This window comes from Thermobia domestica, chromosome 15 (assembly GCF_964235325.1).
Source record: "Thermobia domestica chromosome 15, izTheDome1.hap1.1, whole genome shotgun sequence".
In the NCBI taxonomy this organism is placed as follows: Eukaryota; Metazoa; Arthropoda; class Insecta; order Zygentoma; family Lepismatidae; genus Thermobia; species Thermobia domestica.
This window is the reverse complement of record NC_137468.1, coordinates 172,615,656-172,638,754: the sequence shown is the minus strand read 5'-3', so window position 1 is coordinate 172,638,754 and position 23,099 is coordinate 172,615,656. Positions and strand designations below refer to the sequence as shown.

Sequence of the window (23,099 nt, the reverse complement as noted above, 5' to 3'; positions counted from 1 at the left end):
ATGGCAACTGTTGAGTTAAATTACAAAAAAAGAACCATTTCTGATGTTCGAATTAGCCCTTAGTGGAGCCTCTTTGGCATCACGCAAAACTTCAGCTCCACTTGATATGTAATCCAGGAAGTCATTCATGACATTCTGTGACAGAAATGCGTCAAGTAACTGCCGTTTATTCAGGAATTTGTATGGTCGTTTCTAGAATCTTACAAGGGAACATTCCGATTTGGTGAATTTAATTGCTGAAAGTGATTACTAGCACTGGATTCAGCATCAAAAGAAACAGAGAAAAAGAAGGTGTTCAGTGGCAGACCGTATTCAGGGTGGAAGTGAGGGCAAAATGCGAAGATAGAACGTAGAAAATGTCTAGAAATTCCATGTTAATATCGAAAAGAGTAGAGGGATTGAGGTCAAATGTTAGGTATAAGGATTGCATGTAGAGCTCCACTGAATAGGCGTAATGTGAATCATGGAGAACGTATGAAAAGCCACCATGTTGGATTTAGCCCAAGAAGAATATACGGGAAAGAGGTTACGGGAGATGGCTTTTGACGCACACCGTCTATTGAAACCAATGGTGGTCCATACAGTTTAAGACCTCTGTAACAAGAGGTATTCCACGCTATGGCAATGTAGCAACACTGTCGTAAAAGTGACATGAATGAGGAACAACATGAGTGAGGCCACTTCCCAGCCAACAAACTTCCCGATCCATCCAATATTCTTTCATATGCTGGTGAAAGTGCAAATGAAACCAAGGATAACCTGAAAGAGTGTATAACTGACGTTTTCTGGCCTTCTATAGAGCAGATAAAACTGTTACTCCTCGTTGATTCATGGAGAACCAAGAGAGATGAAGAGTTGGTGCAGAAACCGAATAATGTTGAACTTACCCGACTCCTTATCCCTGGTGGTTGCACGTCACTCATACAACTGTTGGATGTGTTCTTCTTCCGTCAGTATAAGAATTTCGTAAAATATATAACAAATACCGTTGTTCTGTCATCTGACTTCAAAATATGACAACGGGACAACTTCACTAACATGCAATAACTCACCCACTTCCAGTTTACAGCACCAAGGTTCCAATATATGATTAGACACGCTTTATACAAAACTGGATATTTGCAAACAGCACCTGGCGCATTCATGACACCTGTCGACTACTGCTTCAATTTCAATACCGTCGACAGCTGTGACGAGCCCGATTGTCCGTCTTTATCGTTTTACAAATGTGCCCACTGTTATCTCCATTTTTGTATCAGCTACACAATCATTCTTAAGGTCCATAACAGTTGGAATTAAACAGAGGTCTCAAACTATATTGGTTACTATTGATTTCAATAGACAGTGCGCGTCAAGAGCCATATGTCATATGCCCCCTTTCCCGTACATTCTTCTTGCGGTAATTCCCACATGGTGCCTTTTCACATATCCCCCATCATTCATATTACGCCTATTTAGTTGAGCTCTATATGCATTCTTTATATCCAACTTTTGACCTCAATCCCTCTACTCTTTTCAAAAGTAATATGGCATATCTAGACATTTTCTACGTTCTATATTCGCAGTTTGTCCTCACTTATCTCCTACCCTGTATACAGTCTGCCACTAAACACCATCATTTTCTCTGGGGCCGCGGTGGCTCAGTGGTAGAGCGTTCACCTCTGGTGCATGGGGTCCCGGGTTCAAACCCTACTCCCGCCAAGTGAACTTTGTGGTGGACAAACACCGTGTGCGTGGGTTTTCTCGGGGTTCTCCCGTTTCCTCCTACTTTCTTCATTCCACCATTTCATTCATTTCTCATAATCACCGTCTCCTTTAGCCTAACCGGCATAACTGTGGGACGTAAAACTCAAAGATTTCATTTCATTTTCATTCCCTCTTTTTCTCTGTTTGTTTCGGTGCTGCATCCAGTGCTGGTAATCATATTCAGCAATTGAATTCACTAAATAGAAATGTTCCTTCGTTAGTTACAGGAGATCCTAACCATTTTCTATAGAAATCTTGTTTAAGCCAGTGTCTGAGTTTGAACCCCATTTTGCCATTTCCGATGAGTTTGCTTTGTGTGCAGTAATGTATATGTCATGCGTAAGTTGCGTGACGTCCCGCAAAATTTACGTCTCATTCAAAGAGCAGTGTCAATCAAACTTACAATACTTCGATGTATTTCGCAATATTAATGTAGCCATTGCATAAAATTAAATTAGTAGGGTCATTTTTTGGAATTCCTCCGCACACCATTATCCTTACACCACCGTATTTTATCTTAGGGTGATAGTATTTTATTAAATTGTGGTCTGTTAATCCCTGTCCGAAGTTTGTCGAAATCGACCTTCATTGGATAATGCTACAAGGTTCTAATTGTTGTACTTTCTTGCACCTTGCGGTGACCCAATTGGTTTATATGTGTTTATTAATAGTGGCGATGCGTCGGTACAATATTCGCAACGTGCAAATACTCTCAGGAGAGTTCGTGCAGACTTATGAACTTTGGATGTAATTTCAAAGGTAGATTTAGGTTACTGGGTCTTGGCATTATGGCGATCACATATTTCAGGCTTAGCGTTGGTCCTGGTCAATCTGAACTTCCATCTACGAATCCTCTTCCGACTCCTTGTAACTACAGTATTGCCATGTTAAAAGTTTCTAATGACACACGTAATACTACACTAACGGTGTGAACGGTTCTGAAACGCTCTCTACAATTATGCATCCTCTGAGAAATTACATCATTTAAGCACAGCCACATCCACTCTCCGTGGTACCTTTTGTTGTATTAGTTGTTCATACTGCCATATGTGTCATACTCGTTGTCAGTTCGCACTGTTTCGATGTTTCCAAGATATATTTCCCTGCGAGTGTGTATTTAGCTCTCAGGATAGACGGCTATCATCTTGGTCAGCTGGCAGAAAATAGATGGGAGTGTAAGTTTTGCATCCGACAGCACATCGACTCTCACGAAATGTGAAATTTCACAGATCAACAAACAGCGATAACCACCATCGTTGCGATCATATGATACATACTAGTCACTTAATATCACCTGCTGACATATTCATGGAAATATTATATTCAGTATACTAGATAATTATGTCAAATTTTCATTGCCGGGCTAACTACTGTGGGTTATGTGTCAAAGATAGAATCTGTAATCTGCAAATTGATTTTCTGTATTTTCGAAATTTGGTATTAATCATTTATCTCAGTGTTAACAATAGTGTTACGTATTAATTATAAGATTTCGTTATTATTTGCTTATAGCGATAGTTTTCATACAGTTTGAACTGTTCTATATCTTTTTCAGGAACAATTTTGGGCATCGAAAACACATTGTGTAACGTTCCTGGAATATTAGCCCCATTAGTTATAGGAATTTTAACTAACGAAGAGGTAAGTTATGTTTGTAACATTCTTATTGTTACGTCACAAGAGCCAAATATTTGTCACATATAGATAATTCATTTTTCTCACAAGGTTTTATAAAGAGTAGTTTACTGATATGGGTGAGTTTTGTCCGAATGATTTTCTCATTAATGTTTCTAATAATTTTCTTCATATTCATAAACACAATGATACATTGACCTACAAAATGTTCCCCCTCTTGCAAGTAATCAAAGTTACAAGAATACAAGATTCGCAAGAATACAAGATATAAGATACAAAAAATGCACCAAAATTGGACTAACAACCATAAAATTCTTGTGTAAGAGCGTTTGAGTGTGAATGCAAAAGTTTTCTTCATGACAATGATTAGTCTTATATTTGATTGGATTGGACGTGAATTTAGAGTCGCGTTCAGCTATGTGATACGTGTTAACTTACAGCTTAACGTGGGATTCGAACCATATGAGCATCCGCCAGGAATCGAACCCAGGTCTCCCACACCAAAGACGCGTATGCTATCTATATAGCCACGAGGGAACTCTTAATCGTATACGAGAAGAAGTCGGAAAATAAGTTTACTCTTTTTTCCTCTTCGGGAAATCGTAAGGCAATTGAGCACGCAAGACATCGATTTAGGGCACACAACCGTCCATATGTAACTTTTGCCAACATACTGCAGATCGTATTATCACAGTGCTGGATTACCAGAAAGTTTGGATGAGCAGGCCATTCTGCGCAAGTATGGAGGTTAGAATAAGTAATATTCAGCGGCATTGTCAATCACATACAAGAGATAAATGTTCTATTCGCAGGAAGCTTCCTGACATTTTGAATTCTGCCGTCCTCCTTTCGGACGACAATGCGAGACCACACTCGGGGGATTCAACGGAAAGTCATCTTGCCACCATCTTTTGGGCACGCTTTGCCCCTTCGGTTTACAGTTCCGATTTCACATCCAGCGATTTCCGGCATTCAAGGTTGTTCTCAGTTATAGGTACTTTGGAACAAATGTCGAAGCGTTGACAGCCGTGAATACCTTTTCCCGTATGCAAGCCACGCCTTTTTACCAAGAGGAGTTTTGAATCTTGTAAAGTGGTATAACAAAAGCATCAATGATTTTGGTTCTTATGTGGGAAGATAAAATATGCATTGCAATTTATCCAATATTATTTGTCTTGCATAAACACCTCTGTCCTTAGAAGCCAGGGAAACTTATTTTCCGACTCACTCTCATTTCTTTCTTGTCTGTACTTTTTATAGCGTCTCTTATCAAAACAGCAAAAATCATCTACCATTTCTAAATGAAAACACACATTGAATTTTTAAGTATTACGTTGTGTTGGTATAATGGAGGTTACCGGGTAGTAAGGGCGAAGCTAATAAAAGGCTTCTATATGCAACGTCAGGTGTGCTGAGTAGTAGGGTAAAAGCACCAGTGGTCGTCACTGCACCAGTAGTAGTCGTTTACGCACTAAAATCCTTAAAATAAGAAAAGCACATGATATTAAAAATTCAGATATACGCTGCTAGCTTCGTTACACTCTTTCTCTCAATGTCATGTGATATGTAACAACAGAACCCTCGGTGGAGGAATGCTTTTGGGAAAAGTAGCGAAGTGTGTCACCAAACTACATGCAGAAGAGTGTTCCCTTGTGTAAATGCGTAAATGAATCAGGTACGTTTCTGGACACTTATCAATTGCATTACTATAGTTTTTATTAATCGGAGGGATTGAACCTTAGATTTAATACCCCTAGAATACGTTTGCTCGTGCCCGATTTTATATCTACGAGCAAGTTTATGAGTTACTGGGTGTGGCGACTACTGAATCACATTTTACTTACTTGTACTAGAGTTCGCCAACCTGACGACTACTGGATCATACTTTGTATATTAAAAGGAACCAATAGTCGTCACGGGAATGCACACTGTCAACACAACTTTCGCCTACTTTATTAAAACTGTGAATCTTGCTCTCTTGCTAATTATACCCACAGTGATAAATCCTGGAGAGATGGGGAGAATTTCTCCCACTAAATATTTTTGGAAGAAAGTACCTCCCACTAGAAACCTGCTGGAGGAGAATAAAATGAAATAATGTCAGAAGTTTGCAAAATAATTAGAATAATTCGTATGTAATACACGTATTTCATATCTAACTAATGGATGATAGTCAGCGGTATAATTAACTTTTTTTTTAACTCTCCAGCCAGTCCTTCTCCACTTCGATTGTCATGATTTCACGCCCTGGTTACACCCTAATGTGGTGAATTATGACCAGGGTCATAGCCAGGGAGTTGGTCAATGGGGTCCAGTCATCCCTCCGAAACATTAGTACTAATAGAAGATTAGTTAGCAATTTTCACATTAATTTTAAAGTTGGCAATAGTTGGAACCTAGGGCTATATGATATTTCGATCGAACGATTGATATTTTCAAATATCAAAATATTGATATCGAAATTTTTATTGATATTTTATATTTCTATGTTTTCAATATTTTGCTATCGTTTATAGGTCGATATTTCGATCTATCGAAGAAATTTCGATATTGTGCCGATATCTAAATCCGGATATCGCAAATCCCTATCGAACCCCTCCGAAATTAAGTTTCTGCCTACATGCCTGATTAGTGATGCACACGAAACGAGAAGAGACAGAATTTTCGTTACGCAATTCGAGACGAAGTAGAGCTCTTCCAATCCAATAGAAACATATACGATTTTCGAGACGAGACATAACCTTCGCGGCAGCTTTTCGAGAGGAGACAGCCTCAAATCCTGTCTCGTGCGCATCCCTAGGCCTGATCGTGAGGTATCAAAACAAATGTTAATGAGCAATAACAACATACAAATACAATATAGGCAGCCTAAAGACATTTTTATTTTCTCTCTCGAGTGCTAAAAGTGATGTACAATTATTACGCTTACTACTTTATACTCTGTTCATAACCTTAAATTGATAGACAATTAGTTTTTGATTAAATTGTGTCAAGTGAGTGAGTGTCGAACACTTGTACAAACTCCTGACGACCACTGGAAGTTTTTGATTTTGAGGTGACGACTACTGGTGCAGTACAAGGATTTTAAAATATATTGTTTTTCCTTCAACGGCTATTCGACTTTGAATTCTAACTACATAATGATGTATAGGAAGGATTAGTGTGTCTTTCCAGCTATGGTACGAGTCCGAAAGATTCACGATGCTTACAGAAGAGACAAAAGAGTAAGTTTTCAATGTTAAAGTGACGACCACTGGTGCTTTTACCCTAATAATTCGTTCTTCTTTATCTTAAAAATACAGTTTCAAAACAAATTTACGATTATATCGATCGTTGAGGATGCACTAGTAAGAGGGATTTTCAAGAAACAATACTATATTGAATTTGCCTTTACAGGATTCCTAAAGATCTGGAAAATCTGTATAACTTGGAAAAATTTGGGTTTCACGAAAAGCTGAAGAAACCTGTAAAAGTCAACGAATTTTAAGTGTTGATTTTTATTTTTGAGAACCCATTTCTCTTTTTGATTTACCCGGCTATTTGATAGGGAATATTTTATAAAAATAAGTTAGTTTGTTTTGCAAAACTTATCTACTTACATGAACATTATAGACAATTATGCATAGTAGATGAGGAACTCCCTGATCAGGAATATATAGTTGCTTTTTCGCATTATATAGAGACTGAAAATTTCTAAATCGTGACATTGAAAAATGTGAAAAACAAGGAATTTGTGTTTACCAAATAAGTAGGAACCCTACTTAGTATCCGGCACGCCTCAATTGTTTCCTTCGTATATCGCACGTAGCTGACTACCATTACACCTACTAAAATTTACTTCGTGATGACTGGACATGACGATCCATTCTGAAAACCTTTTTTTATTTATTCCATTTAAATCCAAATGTATTGTATAACGGTTCGAAAACTAGATTTATCAAATAATTTGTAAACAGTACAAAGAAACAGTAAATTGCTACTGCTACAATTAGTATTAATTAATAACAATCATTGACGTAATGTCCTTTCGCGGAGCTGAGTCTGCTCCAACGCCACCTGTAAACGATCAACAAAACTACGTCCAGCCTAGCCACGGACACGTGATTAGCGCGTCATATCTTTATTCACGTGATTCCCCAGTTTGCTTTACGGCGCTGGGTGGACGCCGAAATTTAAGGTGCACCGGCCGGAAATCGAACCCGAGACCATACAGGTGAGTCCAACATTATACCACTAGACTATGGACTACTATACCACTACTACCACTACTACAATTATTTCTTCTTCTTGTACTACTGCTACTACTACTATTAAAATTTTCGTACTTGATTACTTTTGGCGCGCCACTAGAAAGAATTGTTGACATCTTACTTGACCCAGATAAAATTCCAGATATAATTGTCGAAAATTTACAATTCTTTTACGATTTGCGTGTAAATACGACTTCCGGATTCATGACATAAAAATTAATGTGCAAAAAATTAAACCAACTAGGCCACTGAAAAGCACGAATGCTATATAACCGAGTTTGTGTAGGGCAAAGCTGGTGACCCCGCACGGCAGCACGGGGGGTGCATCTGGAGGAAACAGGCGCATTGCCGATGGTGAGCATGCGCGTAAGCGAGGGTAGTGAAAAGAAGTGGGTTTTGGTAATGATAGGGCCTACGAATTTCAATAGCACTTATCATAGTTTCATACCAGTAATGCTCCACTTGTAAACATAAAATACAGGTTCTGTACACTGGGCAGAAAAATATCCCAGGTGGAAAAAATTATCTAATAGAGTCATCTTTCATATACTCTCATTTATTTTATCCCTCGTAAAGCACTTGTAATGATTTTATACTAGTAACCTTACACGTGTAAACCTAATATACAGTTGTGTTCCTGGGTATTTAATTTTGTCGCCTGCAGAAATTTGTTCCTTATAAACATGTCTTTTCATGCAAATTATTGAATTTTACCTTTAAATCTTCCAAAATGTGATGCGCAAAAACTGCACTAGCTTCAAAATTTTCTATTTTGTAATTAATAAAAATGAGTCAGCAATTTAAAGGCCGATTTTTTCCCCTCAGATTTAAAACGAAGTAGCCCTATCCCAGTTTAAAACTAAATATTATTTATTAATTGTAACTTTTGTATTTCATTTGAAAATTAGTGATAACTTTTAATAATAATAATAATAATAATAATAATAATAATAATAATAATAATAATAATAATAATAATAATAATAATAATAATAATAATAATAAAATTGGTCATAATATTAATATTATTATTAATAATAATAATAATAATAATAATAATAATAATAATAATAATAATAATAATAATAATAATAATAATAATAATAGACATGATCTTGAAGAAAACATTGAATCCACTGAACCCACTTAAAGAAACATCCCTCTTTCCCCTGTTGACACCCCCTTTCTTATCAATTTACGAATAATAACAATAATGTTATTCTTTTGTTTCAGCAAACCTTGTATGAGTGGAGGATAGTATTTTCTGTCGCTGCTGCCATCTATGTGTTCACTTGTGTTTTCTTCCTCATCTTTAGTTCGGGAGAGATTCAATCTTGGAACAACGTTGAAATCCATGAAGAGATACCACCACAGAATATTTCCCAAGAAAGTGAAACGCAACCACTTAACAACAAGGAATCAGTCTTGTAATTTGTGGTCGTATTCAACAAAACATTATCTTTTACGGAGAACTGAAGCTTGAAATAGCATAGCTTTTAATTACAGGTGTTGTGTTTAATGTCACTTATCTTCTAGTTGACACGTGGTCATTTCTGTGATATTTCCTATCGTTGATAACTAATAAATTTTCCTCTAGTGGGAAAACCGTCCTTCAGTAATTTTTTTTTCAGCAAACCTTGCTCATAAATGAACACTGCACTTACTTCACGTAACAGATTTCGTAAGTTCAAGACCGAAATAACTCAAAGACTGAAGATTTCAACTTGACCAAATTTGGAGTGTTAGTGGACTTTAACAAGCTTAATATGCGTGTAACGGACCTTGATGTACAGTCCGCAGCAAAAAACCTGCAACATGGGCATGTAAGTTTATTGTGAAACGCCGAAGTCTCTCGCTCCAAATTAAGTGGGCAGAGGAGGACGCCGAGGTTTTTCTTGGCGTGTTTCGTGCCATTTAGACGTTATGTTAGTTCCCTGCGCTGTTAGGCGTAGTTTCACAATAAACTTACATGCTCATGTTGCAGGTTTTTTGTGGCAGAGTGTACAAGCATTTGATTCTTCAGTTATGAGCTAACAAACTTTAATTTCGATGTCAATAACTCAGGAACCAAAGGTCTGCATACCATATTTCATATGTGGACTAACCTCATGAAGTTCTATCAGCACCAGTGCCGGATTTACCTATAAGCTAAACAAGATATAACTTAGGTCCCCATCAGTCTCTTGGGGGCCTCAAAATATTTACAGTTAAAAGTAAATATACATTTCCAAACTATAGAATAAAAAGAAGTTATGAAACCTACATACATTAAAAGTATTTTGTGCTGTGCAGACTCCTATGATGTAAGTAATGGGGGCTCCTCTTGCTAGCCTGCTCCCAAAAATATCACTAGTTTGCTCAGTTCTACACATGGGGTGCCTACGTTCTCGATGGACTGGTTGCATGGCAACATGTAGCTCCCCACTGCAGTGCAGACAATTTGTCACTGAGAAGGGACAGCTGGACATATAAAGGGCCCCATTACCCTCATTCAATAGCTTAGAGCCTCATCAAATCTAAAGCCAGATCTGATCATCAACCCAATTTTCTAAGGATCTAATGAGTTTCTAAATTGCATTTTTGTGAAATTTCTCGATAATACTGATTTCAAACCTAACTTCGATGGTCAATAACTTGCAAGCTGAAGATCTGCACACCATAATATTCCATACAATGTTCAAATGTGAAAAAAGCACATCAACGTCTAACACCATGCCGAATTTTGTTAGGACTGAGTAGACTTTATTAATCGCGAGTTATTGACCTTTTTCATTTGTCGCTAAAAAACGAACTTTTGTTGCTAAAAAATATTTTTGTTTGCTATAATACTTGGTAGCTTTTATTTTACTGGAAGAAATTATTTATATGTTTATTTGCTTTGCGTACCAGTGACATCCATGTGGATATCGTGAAAATTATTCTTTATTGAGGATCGTATTAATTCTGGAGATGCTGAAATTTGTTAGTAGATGAAAGGCAAGACTTAGTGCTACTTATTCTCCTTAGATGACAGCACCTTACTGTCTGATAGTAAATACAAAAATGTGTTGTCTCAGTAGATGGCAGGCGTATAAGACCAATCAATTACAATACACATGTATTTGTTCTGACGATAAAAAATGAGCAACTTCGAGATCTATTTCGAGATTGGAAAAGGAGAACCTATCTCCGGTCAGTATTGCTAACCTAAAGCAGCATAAAATCCCTTCGGAAGATTCGAATTGCCCTTTTTCAATCCAAATAATTCACAATGCTAATAATTGTTTTTATCAGTAATGTGAATGCTCTTGTCACAATAACTATGCTCTACGTAACGGTCTAAACAGGCTTTTAACAGTAAATGAAACCGGTATTACGTACATAAGAAAATTACACCTGGAACGGAAGGGGTTAATGCTTGTATATGTAACAAAATATATTTAATCAATAGATTGTATATACGACTATATTTTTATTTATCTTTCTATGATGACATATATACTCCTTTACTCACTTACATGTTGTAATACTAATGCTAGTATAAGGAGACGTTTCTTATGTGAATGCCACACTCACTTACTCGAGATTTTCTTCTTTAACTCAAAAACAAATTATATAGATGTTCCTCAATGAGGAAAATATAACGAAACGTTCTTCAAGTTGACGCTACGTCATCGTTTTTAACGATAGTCCCGATTTATATTACTATTCTTCATCACTTTAACTTCTAATTTCCAAAGAAGAAAAGACTGCAGACATTATTTTCGCATTCTTTGAGTTCTATCAACACGTATAGAAATAGAAAGTTGTTTTTGAGTTAAAGAAGAAAAACTTGAGTAAGTTAGTGTGACATTCACATATGGAACGTCTCCTTATACTAGCATTAGTATCTTGTGTAAGACTTACATGAAACGACTTTAACTAGGTAATAGTTTACGTGGAAGATGAAGTTGTGCGGTAGGTATGTGGTTAGCGCATTAAACTTCTATTCTGCGGACCCGGGATGAAATCCCCGCCAGGTTCAAAATTTTTCAAATGTTTCAATTTCAATGCATACTCTGTGTGACAAGCAAGATCTTCTCTCCGGAAAGAAAAAGACGTTGAAATGAGAAGAATTGCAGAAGTTCTGTCATTGAAAACAATGATTTACAATCTTATTTCCAGCAGTTGTTCTAGATTTGATATTTTCATCTACTTTCAAGCTTTTTCTGATTCATGCGAGGTCAGTGTTTTTATTTCTTTGAACATCCAGTATATAATGAAATAATACATTACATACACAGCAATATTGAGATTAATATATGGTGTTCTTTGGACAATATGCTCTGAACCATAGAGATTCATCTCAGAATGGAGAAATATTTCGTGCGTCATCTACTCAGAATTTTACTTGCATAAACACCTGGCTCAGTGCTACCAACTGCTGTTAATGCCGAGAAAAGTTACGTGTAAGTTGGGTTGCATCTGCCCAGGTGTTTTACAAACTGCAAAATTATCTGGATCCCAAGTAATGGAATTAGAGCACTTAGGGGCTAGATACTTTCGCTGGTCATTGTACTGGGCTTGTTGCTCTAAAACTGACGATAGATATTTAATAATGTACAAGTTGGTGAATTGAGCGGGTCAGGAGAGGGGCTAAAATTTATCCTGGTTCCTGAATTTCATAGCCATGTCTGCACAGGTCTGGCTGTGTGTAATTGCAGTAACTATCATACATTAACATTAATTTCCCTAACACTTTCTTCTATATAATATATTATGATTTATAAAAATACATATGTCTATGTATGTTATAGCATAACTCTCGAACGCATTGAGCAATTTCAACCAATTTTGCCACACGTATGATTTACAATCTGGTAAAAACTACTGTGGAAGTAACATACCTCTAGGGAGTGAAAAAGGTATTACATGTAAAAATAATCGAAAGCAACCTATATTAATGTCGAATTCTTAATTTTCGGGGTCAGTGAGATGAAGAGTGACACTCTGGATCCAGTTTAAGTCTAAGTTCAGTCTTATTAGCATCTCTAGCGGTGACGTTGGGAAGAAGTAACATAAAAATAATCGTAAACGACTGATATTAGTGTCAAATCCAAGATTTCGGGATCGCTGAGATTAATAATGGCACTCTTGATGTTGCTTAGCTTCAAGTGTATCTCCCGCTGGCATGTGGGTGAAAACGGGAGCAAAATCGACGATCTCTGTTGTATGTGATCGCATCAGGGAAAAACGGTTGACCCGTCTTAAATGAGTTTTCGAATACCGTACCTACTTGAAGCGGGCTTCATATCAGTGTTGCCACACTTGGTACAATTGTACCAAATTCAGCCCTTTTTGTCATTGATCGGCCCGTTGGTACCACACTGGCATTTTCAGCCCCTTTTGTGAAAAAGTTGGTACAATTCTATCCAATTCAGCCCCATTTAATAAATACTTTTAAAAGTGTCAGTAAGACTTTTCATACATCTCACGTTACTCATACTATGCGTTGGTCTCTTAGGAAACCCTGTTGAACATTCACTCTGTGGCATTGCACTGCATAACGCTACGAACTTTGTGTGGATAATTCGTAATTCGAACTATGTCAAGAAACAAATTACGCTAGATGGGCGTATCCGTGCCGCACATGAAGGAGAACAAAAAGTAGCACAATATTCTTCTTACAGTTATTATCCTCCTTCGGTCGTGAAATAAGCGAGAATAAAATGCTATAATTTAAATTTTAATATTTTGTTGTAACGTTTTGTTTACATATGAACTCAGATTGCTCCTCGTTTTATATATTTTGTCACACTCGTATATGGCCAGTTTGAAATAGAGGGACGTTTGGTTTCCTTACAATACATACCGATGATGTTAACCGTTTTCCCTTTTAATTTGCGGCCACTGTTATACTCCCTTCGTGCGAGAAAAGTTTCATCCACTTCCACGGTTGTTCGGGGTCCTCCTATTTGGATGTTTTTCAAAAGTAATTTTTAAAAGAGCACTTTCTTGATTTGGACTCAGAAGACAAGCGGGGGGGGGGATGTTTTAGAACTTACCCTCTTTTAATTTCATGTTATAGATCCATGTATTACACTGGTATGAAATAATGAATTCAGCCCTTTTTGTTTCAATTTGGTACTATTTTTCAGCCCACTCCAGAGCCAGGACTGTGGCAACACTGCTTCATATATATCTCTCATTGTTTAAAACGCATATCTTACATGGATAGGCTGTTCAAATGTTTATGCCAAAAATAACTTATCTTACGAATTCTTACTTAGATATACACTTTCAATGAGTTATGTATCCAACGCAGAAGAATTAGTTGATTGTGGTCATATTATAGATAATGATAATTATCAGTCATACCCTTAAGAGCTAAGCTGAAGAGTTCCCTCCTGTTCTGCCTAATGACCCTCTAGCACTTTGTAATACGATTTTTATATGATCTTATCTTTAGGCAGAACATAAATTCCTGTTCTGCCTAAATTTCGCAAAAGGGATATTTAAATTTGAGGGAAATGTATTAGTAAATACTTCCTACTATCCCCTACTGATTTTCAAATATCATTCCAGAACTCTTTAAATTAAATGCTCTGAAATTGGAATATATATATATATATATATATATATATATATATATATATATATATATATATATATATATATATATATATATATATATATATATATACTGTAATTCAATACGAAAAAGCAAGTCATACACTCTCATGCTCAAAAAATGTACTTCCCGTAAGATGTATCTTTAACCCAACACAATATTTGAACAAATTGATTTCGTTATCCTTTCCAATTTTTTAGCTTGAAGGACGCAAGTGACACGTAAAACTACGTATAAATTTAATTCTTTGTGAGTGATCCTTGGTTCTAATCTCGTTAGTCACTAAAATTTTGTGGTATTGACCCAGCATCATAAGGCGATTGAGAAGCTACCTGCGTTATACTTAAACGTGTATCTTACTGTTGGTGTTATTATTTTGAAGAAAAAAAGTAAATGAAGTAAAAAAATTAGGTTAATAAGTTGGTTAGCACTAATTGTGCTGTATTATAAAAGAAAGTAACACTTATTTTGTATGTGAGTTAATTTTCAATTTTCCTCTTCATTTTATCAGAAGTGCAGTGCACATTTGGAACACATGCGAATAAGCTATTCTACGTTGCATTGTATCCCTAGTTGGAAACAAAAGAGAACTTTCCCGTCTGATTGATGACGTACAAAAAATGACAGTCATTGTTTAGAACAGCGTTTCCCAACCGGTGTGCCGCGGCACACTGGTGTGCCGCGAATAGGTCGCTAGTATGCCGCGAGGAAATCGAAACAAAATTGTTAATTCTATAGGAATCAAATTGCAAGACATAGGGAAAAATGTATATTTGTATTTCACATTACTATGAACCTCTACTATGAATCTACAAAAGTTTCATACTGTGTTACTTTTCTGTACATTTTTAATGTTGAGAAAAGTATTTGTTATCATTGTCATGACCATTATTGCTTCATTGTTGTTGCAGTTTATTTACATGCAAACATGCGTATTGACAAAGCAAACATGCGTAAAAATTACCTACATTTGTGTTTTAAAAGTACAAGAGATTTTTTTATTCGTTCGTTATTTAGTGATCTTCCTTTTTAGTGAAAGGTTGGATATAGTTTTCGAAAGAGAAAGTGGACTTTTAGAAAAACCGAGTCCTATATTTCACTACAATTGTTTACTATTTTTAAATTAGAATGAACAATAAGCATAGGGGTGTAATGATTTACCACAAAGGAAAACTAGTCATCGAGCTTTCTTGTCTGTGAGAAGGTCAGTAGGGCTAATCACAGAAAAAATTTGACGGTATTTCAGATTTACAAATACAAATAATAATAATAATAATAATAATAATAATAATAATAATAATAATAATAATAATAATAATATGTATATATGTATATGAATGTGCCACGAGAATTCAAGTTACACCTGTAGCGTGTAGGGATGCGCACAAGTCGAGTCAAGTCGAGATTTAAGCCTGTCTCGACTCGTCTCGAGAAAATGTTGTCTCGACTCGAAAATATGTTGCTGTCTCGACTCGTGTCTCGACTCGACTCGAAATTCGAGTCGAGACAAAATATACGAGTTAAAATATACACACACATCAGTCAGACCGTTATGACTACCTACCTAATAGTTAGTATGTCCACCTTTTGGCACGAATAACAACGGCAACGCGTCTTGGTATGGTCGCAATGTTCCTCGGTGGGTCGCTGGAGAGAGTTGGCACCACATATGCACACACAGGTCATCTAATTCCCGTAAATTCCGGGGAGGGGGTGATGCGCCCTCACGTCATGTTCAATCACATCCCAGATGTGATCAATTGGGTTCAGATCCGGAGAGTTTGGGGGCCAACACATCACTTGGAACTCGTTCCTCTGTTCCTCGAACCACTCCATCACACTCCTGGCCTTGTGACCTGGTGCATTATCTTGTCGAAAAATGCCACTACCGATGGGAAACATGGCCGTCATGAAGGGGTGTACGTAGTCTGCAAGCAGCGTGCGACGCCTCGGCCGTCATGGTGCCTTGCTCGAGCTTCACTAGACACATGGATGCTCACTTGAATGTTCCTCAGATCAGGGTGAATTGGCGGGGGGATGCCAGGGATTTCCCCCCTGACAAAAATCTTTCCCATCCTGGAGAATAAAAATTTTATCCCTGGCAGGGATAACTTTTCCCCCTCTGGAGTATTTTTAAATGGACATAAAGATAAGATAGAAAAAGGGAACAATTCTTACTTTGTGTAGCTAACCTACATACTACTTGAGTGAAAATTTATGAAAGATCTCACATCTCAACTGTTTTGTACTTGTTAGTATATATATATATATATATATATATATATATATATATATATATATATATATATATATATATATATATATATATATATATATGTGTGTGTGTGTGTGTGTGTGTGTGTGTGGGAGGACTGGGTGAGCATATGGGTGAAATTCATCCCCCCCCTGGGAAAATTTTTCAATTCGCACACTGCCTCAGATAATAATTAAGCCGCAGCCAGTTTGTCTCCGTCCCGCAGTACAGATGTCAAGGAGCTGCTCCCTTTGAACACGACGGATTCGCACCTTTACATCGTCATGATGAAGAAGATATCGGGATTCATCAGACAATGCAACGCTCTGACATTGTGCCAAGGTCTAGTGACGATGGTCACGTGTTCATTTCAGTTATAGTTGCCGATGTCGTGGTGTTAACATTCGCCATCGTTAGGAGTGTTCGGTGCACTGTGTGTTCAGACTTGTGTTGTGAAGGCCTCTGAAAAAAAAACGGAATTTTTTTGTAAAAAAGTTTTTTTTTTACTGTTTTCCCGAGCTGGGGAAAAAACGGAAAATTTGGGTGTTATCAGAATCATCATTTTTGTTAATCACAGAATCATTTTAGGTAATATGTTAAATCAAACATATATTTCATAGAGATATCTTGATTGTTCTATGTAAAATTCCGGAAATTTTGAAACCATTAGAAAAAAATCATTTGTTCGGAAATATTGGCAAAAACAGGAAAATGTAGTTTAAAAACTATTTGTTGGCCTGATGCTAGTAATCTTACTTGCTGTAACATGTCTGCAACATATACAGTGGGAAGTCGAAAATCCGAACTAATTGGGACCACAGGTATTCGGATTTTCAAATTGTTCGGATTTTCGAAAATGACCAAGAAAATGCCATTTAGGCTTACATATACTGTACGGTATGTTCTTCTATCGATACAGTGGTTATTCAGTACATACAGTAATTACAATACCGTACGTAAGACTACTTACATTTAATGTTTCTGAGGAACTTGCTTGTACTCTAAATAACACTGTTCTTGTAAGTCACACTTAAAACTTATAGGCCTAAGAAAAAAATAAAAATACATGACAAACAATTACTAATAAATGAACTTCTGTAAAAACACTGACTTCACATAACGTCGATGGACACGCTATTGTTTGTTTATCGCTAGCGTTAAGACAAAATGTAAAAAGCTTCTAGGGACCGCGTTCGGATTTTTGACGTTAGGATTATCCACATCCTACTGTATATACAATGTACAGTATTTCGCTAACGGAAAAATACTTTAAGCAACAGGTTTTAATTCTACTTTACTCACATATACCGCACAAGTGAGTAAATTTGAGCAGCGAGAAATATATTAAGTGAAACTTCCGTTAGTTATTATTACATACTAGACAGAATGAATGTAACTATGCGTGTGTAATCATCACGTCCAAATGACAAAGCCAAATGAAATGACTTTTGGTATATAGTTAGGCCGCAATCCAAACTGGGACGTTATCATATCGCTTCCATTATAATGCATATCCTGAGGATTGAATGGGGTCCGAATTTCAAACTCATAAGATGGCACCCATCTTAGGGGAATGAAAAAGATTTAAATCGGGGAGAATATTTTCAAAACGTGTTAAATGAAAATAGTACTGCGGAAATACTAGTAGCTCACGTTGAGCATGCTCAGGGATGTGCTTCTGGGGGAATTTTGTAGCTCCGGGAAGAACTTTTCCCTTGCCATTCCCTGAAATAATCCCGATAGTGATTTAGGTATTGAAAACAATAGTTACAACATTAAAACAGATAGAAGGGCCCTAATATATGGAGATTATGGAGGAACTGGAACATTATGACAACCAACAGTGGCAGACACACACACATTATTATTATTATTATTATTATTATTATTATTATTATTATTATTATTATTATTATTATTATTATTATTATTATTATTATTATATTATTATTATTATTATTATTATTATTATTATTATTATTATTATTATTATTATTATTATTATTATTATTATTATTATTATTATTATTAAAATTTGCATTATTTCCGTAGTCATATATAAAATCGAAATAAATTCCGTAGTTGCTTCTTCTTTTATGACCTGAATTGACTATTTCTGACCGTCCCTTCGTGAAATGTTCATCTCATACAGAAGCTTTGAATTCTGTCAAGTTGGCACCACTGGCCTCGCTGCTCCGATACCAAGGAATTTGACGCAAGCATTTCGTTATGGCATTTTAAAACGATAGTTCATGTTGTGCATCCTGTTGCTCCTTGTCGCATTATCAGTGTGTTGCTGCAAAACAGCTGTAATTTTGGAATTGAGTTTAATCAAGGCACGTACAAGTGATGCGCCCTTGTCTCTGTTAAGTATTAAGACTGTGACGTACGAGATAAGCACAAGTGTATTGAATATAAAGGGACTTTTCTCTCGAGGCCAACAAAGCAAGCAAAGCATTTTAAATTAGCAAAGGCAAATAATTCGCAGTGAAAATAAACAAATATAATACTCGACAATTAATACTAATAGTAAAAGTATACTTCTCCTTCTCTCTCAAAGTAAATATTATGCTATTGCAGTTTTTCCAACTAGACCCACCCCGCTCAAGCCAAGTCAATTTTGTGGTGGACCAACACCGTGTGCGTGTGTTCTTCGGGGTTTTACCGTTTCCTCCCACTTCTTGATTCCAACAACTCACTGATTTCACATCATTACCGCCTCCTTTAGCTTAGTTGGCATAATCGTGGGATGTAAAACTAAAGATTTCATTTCACATCATTTCCAATTACACCAACAAAAACGAACAATTAAATATAGAAAAAAAATATACTCTTTCTCCAACTTTATTTAGCGATGTTAGCATACAAAATTGGAATTGAAATGCGATGGCCGGGAATCGAACACGGATCAACTGCTTGGAAGGCAACTATGCTAACCATTACACCACCATCGCTTAATTAATATTATATAAAATTCTTCTCTTAATAAATTAAGAAAAACAGAATAATAATAATTAAATATAGAAAGAAATTATCGTTCTTCTCCAGTATTATTTACAGATATGTAGCATGTAAAATTAGAATAGAAATGCAATGGCCGGGAATCGAACCCGGATCAACTGCTTGGAAGGCAACTATGCTAACCATTACACCACCATTGCTTAATTAACCCACCAATACGCGCGCGGGCTACCACTGTAGCCCAGCGTTTTTGTTTTCTTTGCCGCAAAGTAGTTCGAGACGCTAGCACAAAGGGTGGCTATGTACCTTTCTATCAACAATCGTTCTGCGTGTTTAGCGTTTGGTCGAATGTAAAATCGAAAGGAGCTCATTCTTATTCTGCTTGAAAGTTTCTTGGGCTACACCTGTAGCCCGCGCGACTATTCCAGTCACGAGTGTTGCAAAACGTCGAAGATTTTTTTATCATATTTTAGTGTTGATCAGATGGTCAATGAGTTTGCAAAATGTCAGTTCTGACGAGGAATGTTTTCTAGATGGCAATAGGGATGGTGATGATCATTTTGAGACCGAAGAAATGCATTTTTCGGACACAGAAATAGTGAAAATTCAGATGTGACTGAGAATCCCGGGCGGCAGGGATCATTTACATTGGTTGATGATAGTTCTAATAAAGACAGTTGCGAAGTAAATTATTATGTAGTAAAAGAAAATTTCAAATGAAAAAAGGCACTCCTACTCATAATATTTGCACTCGCGCTCATAATATTGTGCTTCGTTTTCCAGGATCTAAAGGTGAGGTTGTCCGCGTTGTCGCAACGTGAATGTCTAGAACTGCTTTTAGATACGAACATTTTGAGATTTATAGTTGATTGTACCAATATTTTTTGACAGTGTTAAAAATAGTTTTACACGCGATCGCAATGCAAAACCTACAGACGAAACTGAAGTATGTGCTTTTATTAGCATTTCGATACTCTTGATGAGGGGTCAATGCTTGAAGGAAAGTGTGCATTGACGACTCATCACTTGTGTGCAGAACATGTTTAGAGGGGCATGAATAAGAAAACAGAAAAATAAAATATATAAGTGTAAATAGCATATGTAAAAAATTATGCAAAATCGTAACTAAACTTTGATAGCTAGAAATCATATTTTTTTAAAGTTCAAACGGTATATGTTTTGTGGATAATACGTTTATTTGTAAGCTTTGTTTGTAAACTTTTTGTAAAATTATACATATGTATATATTTTTTAAATTCTGACATATATGTTTGCGATAAAGAAAAGTTTAAAATGCGCCGGATCGGAACATTTATTGCTAAATACAAATAACTTTTACAGTTTTATTCCCGTATTACTTTCGAAAAATGAATGGTGTTGGTCTTCTTTATAATTCATAGCTTTAAAAATAAACTTATTTCTCAAATTTTGTATAAAAACCTTAAAACAGTTTATTAATACAATTCTGTACAAGAAAGATAGAAACATTAACAAAGCTAGGCAATATAATAAAAAAACGAAATGGGCTACAGTAGTAGCCCGCGCGACTATCCATGTCACAAAAATCCGCGCGCGTATTGCAGGGTTAATATTATATAAAATTCTTCTCTTAATTAATTACCAACAGCAGAATAATAATAATTAAATATAGAAAGAAATTATCGTTCTTCTCCAGTATTATTTACAGATATGTAGCATGTAAAATTAGAATATAAATGCGATGGCCGGCAATCGAACCCGGATCAACTGCTTGGAAGGAAACTATGCTAACCATTACACCACCATTGCTTAATTAATATTATATAAATTTCTTCTCTTAATTAATTACCAACAGCAGAATAATAATAATTAAATATAGAAAGAAATTATTGTTCCTCTCCAGTATTATTTACAGATATGTAGCATGTAAAATTAGAATAAAAATGCGATGGCCCGGAATCGAACGCGGATCAACTGCTTGGAAGGCAACTATGCTAACCATTACACCACCATCGCTTAATTAATACTATATACAATTCTTCTCTTAATTAATTACCAACAGCAGAATAATAATAATTAAATATAGAAAGAAATTATCGTTCTTCTAAAGTATTATTTACAGATATGTAGCATGTAAAATTAGAATATAAGTGCGATGGCCGGGAATCGAACCCGGATCAACTGCTTGGAAAGCAACTATGCTAACCATTACACCACCATCGCTTAATTAATATTATATAAAATTCTTCTCTTAATTAATTACCAACAGCAGAATAAAAATAATTAAATATAGAAAGAAATTATTGTTCCTCTCCAGTATTATTTACAGATATGTAGCATGTAAAATTAGAATAAAAATGCGATGGCCCGGAATCGAACGCGGATCAACTGCTTGGAAGGCAACTATGCTAACCATTACACCACCATCGCTTAATTAATACTATATACAATTCTTCTCTTAATTAATTACCAACAGCAGAATAATAATAATTAAATATAGAAAGAAATTATCGTTCTTCTCCAGTATTATTTACAGATATGTAGCATGTAAAATTAGAATATAAATGCGATGGCCGGGAATCGAACCCGGATCAACTGCTTGGAAAGCAACTATGCTAACCATTACACCACCATCACTTAATTAATATTATATAAAATTCTTCTCTTAATTAATTACCAACAGCAAAATAATAATAATTAAATATAGAAAGAAATTATCGTTCTTCTCCAGTATTATTTACAGATATGTAGCATGTAAAATTAGAATAGAAATGCGATGGCCCGGAATCGAACCCGGATCAACTGCTTGGAAGGCAACTATGCTAACCATTACACCACCATCGCTTAATTAATACTATATACAATTCTTCTCTTAATTAATTACCAACAGCAGAATAATAATAATTAAATATAGAAAGAAATTATCGTTCTTCTAAAGTATTATTTACAGATATGTAGCATGTAAAATTAGAATATAAATGCGATGGCCGGGAATCGAACCCGGATCAACTGCTTGGAAAGCAACTATGCTAACCATTACACCACCATCACTTAATTAATATTATATAAAATTCTTCTCTTAATTAATTACCAACAGCAAAATAATAATAATTAAATATAGAAAGAAATTATCGTTCTTCTCCAGTATTATTTACAGATATGTAGCATGTAAAATTAGAATATAAATGCGATGGCCGGGAATCGAACCCGGATCAAATGTTTGGATGGCAACTATGCTAACCATTACACCACCATAGCTTAATTAATACTATATACAATTCTTCTCTTAATTAATTACCAACAGCAGAATAATAATAATTAAATATAGAAAGAAATTATCGTTCTTCTAAAGTATTATTTACAGATATGTAGCATGTAAAATTAGAATATAAATGCGATGGCCGGGAATCGAACTCGGATCAACTGCTTGGAAAGCAACTATGCTAACCATTACACCACCATCACTTAATTAATATTATATAAAATTCTTCTCTTAATTAATTACCAACAGCAGAATAATAATAATTAAATATAGAAAGAAATTATTGTTCCTCTCCAGTATTATTTACAGATATGTAGCATGTAAAATTAGAATAAAAATGCGATGGCCCGGAATCGAACGCGGATCAACTGCTTGGAAGGCAACTATGCTAACCATTACACCACCATCGCTTAATTAATACTA

At 35.8% G+C, this 23,099-nt stretch overlaps 1 protein-coding gene and 6 non-coding genes across 8 annotated transcripts in view; 1 reads left to right on the top strand and 6 right to left on the bottom strand.

The window, feature by feature from the left end:
• LOC145671367 (sialin-like) overlaps positions 1-9,241 on the top strand; it is a 91,077-nt gene extending 81,836 nt beyond the window's left edge. For both annotated transcript variants that reach the window (XM_081740431.1, XM_081740432.1), the window contains exons 9-10: positions 3,302-3,387; positions 8,865-9,241. In XM_081740431.1, the coding sequence (XP_081596557.1) occupies positions 3,302-3,387; positions 8,865-9,062 (284 nt within the window). In that variant the 3' untranslated portion in view covers positions 9,063-9,241. The remainder of the gene's footprint in view (positions 1-3,301; positions 3,388-8,864) is intronic.
• A 10,115-nt stretch (positions 9,242-19,356) lies between these two features.
• On the bottom strand, positions 19,357-19,428 carry TRNAG-UCC (transfer RNA glycine (anticodon UCC)). The gene has a single exon. It is a non-coding gene; the product is annotated as a tRNA-Gly (tRNA).
• A 135-nt stretch (positions 19,429-19,563) lies between these two features.
• TRNAG-UCC (transfer RNA glycine (anticodon UCC)) lies at positions 19,564-19,635 on the bottom strand. The gene has a single exon. It is a non-coding gene; the product is annotated as a tRNA-Gly (tRNA).
• A 1,930-nt stretch (positions 19,636-21,565) lies between these two features.
• TRNAG-UCC (transfer RNA glycine (anticodon UCC)) lies at positions 21,566-21,637 on the bottom strand. Its single transcript has one exon. It is a non-coding gene; the product is annotated as a tRNA-Gly (tRNA).
• Positions 21,638-21,979: 342 nt separating this feature from the next.
• TRNAG-UCC (transfer RNA glycine (anticodon UCC)) lies at positions 21,980-22,051 on the bottom strand. The gene has a single exon. It is a non-coding gene; the product is annotated as a tRNA-Gly (tRNA).
• A 135-nt stretch (positions 22,052-22,186) lies between these two features.
• Positions 22,187-22,258, bottom strand: TRNAG-UCC (transfer RNA glycine (anticodon UCC)). The gene has a single exon. It is a non-coding gene; the product is annotated as a tRNA-Gly (tRNA).
• Positions 22,259-22,393: 135 nt separating this feature from the next.
• On the bottom strand, positions 22,394-22,465 carry TRNAG-UCC (transfer RNA glycine (anticodon UCC)). The gene has a single exon. It is a non-coding gene; the product is annotated as a tRNA-Gly (tRNA).
• Positions 22,466-23,099: the final 634 nt, after the last annotated feature.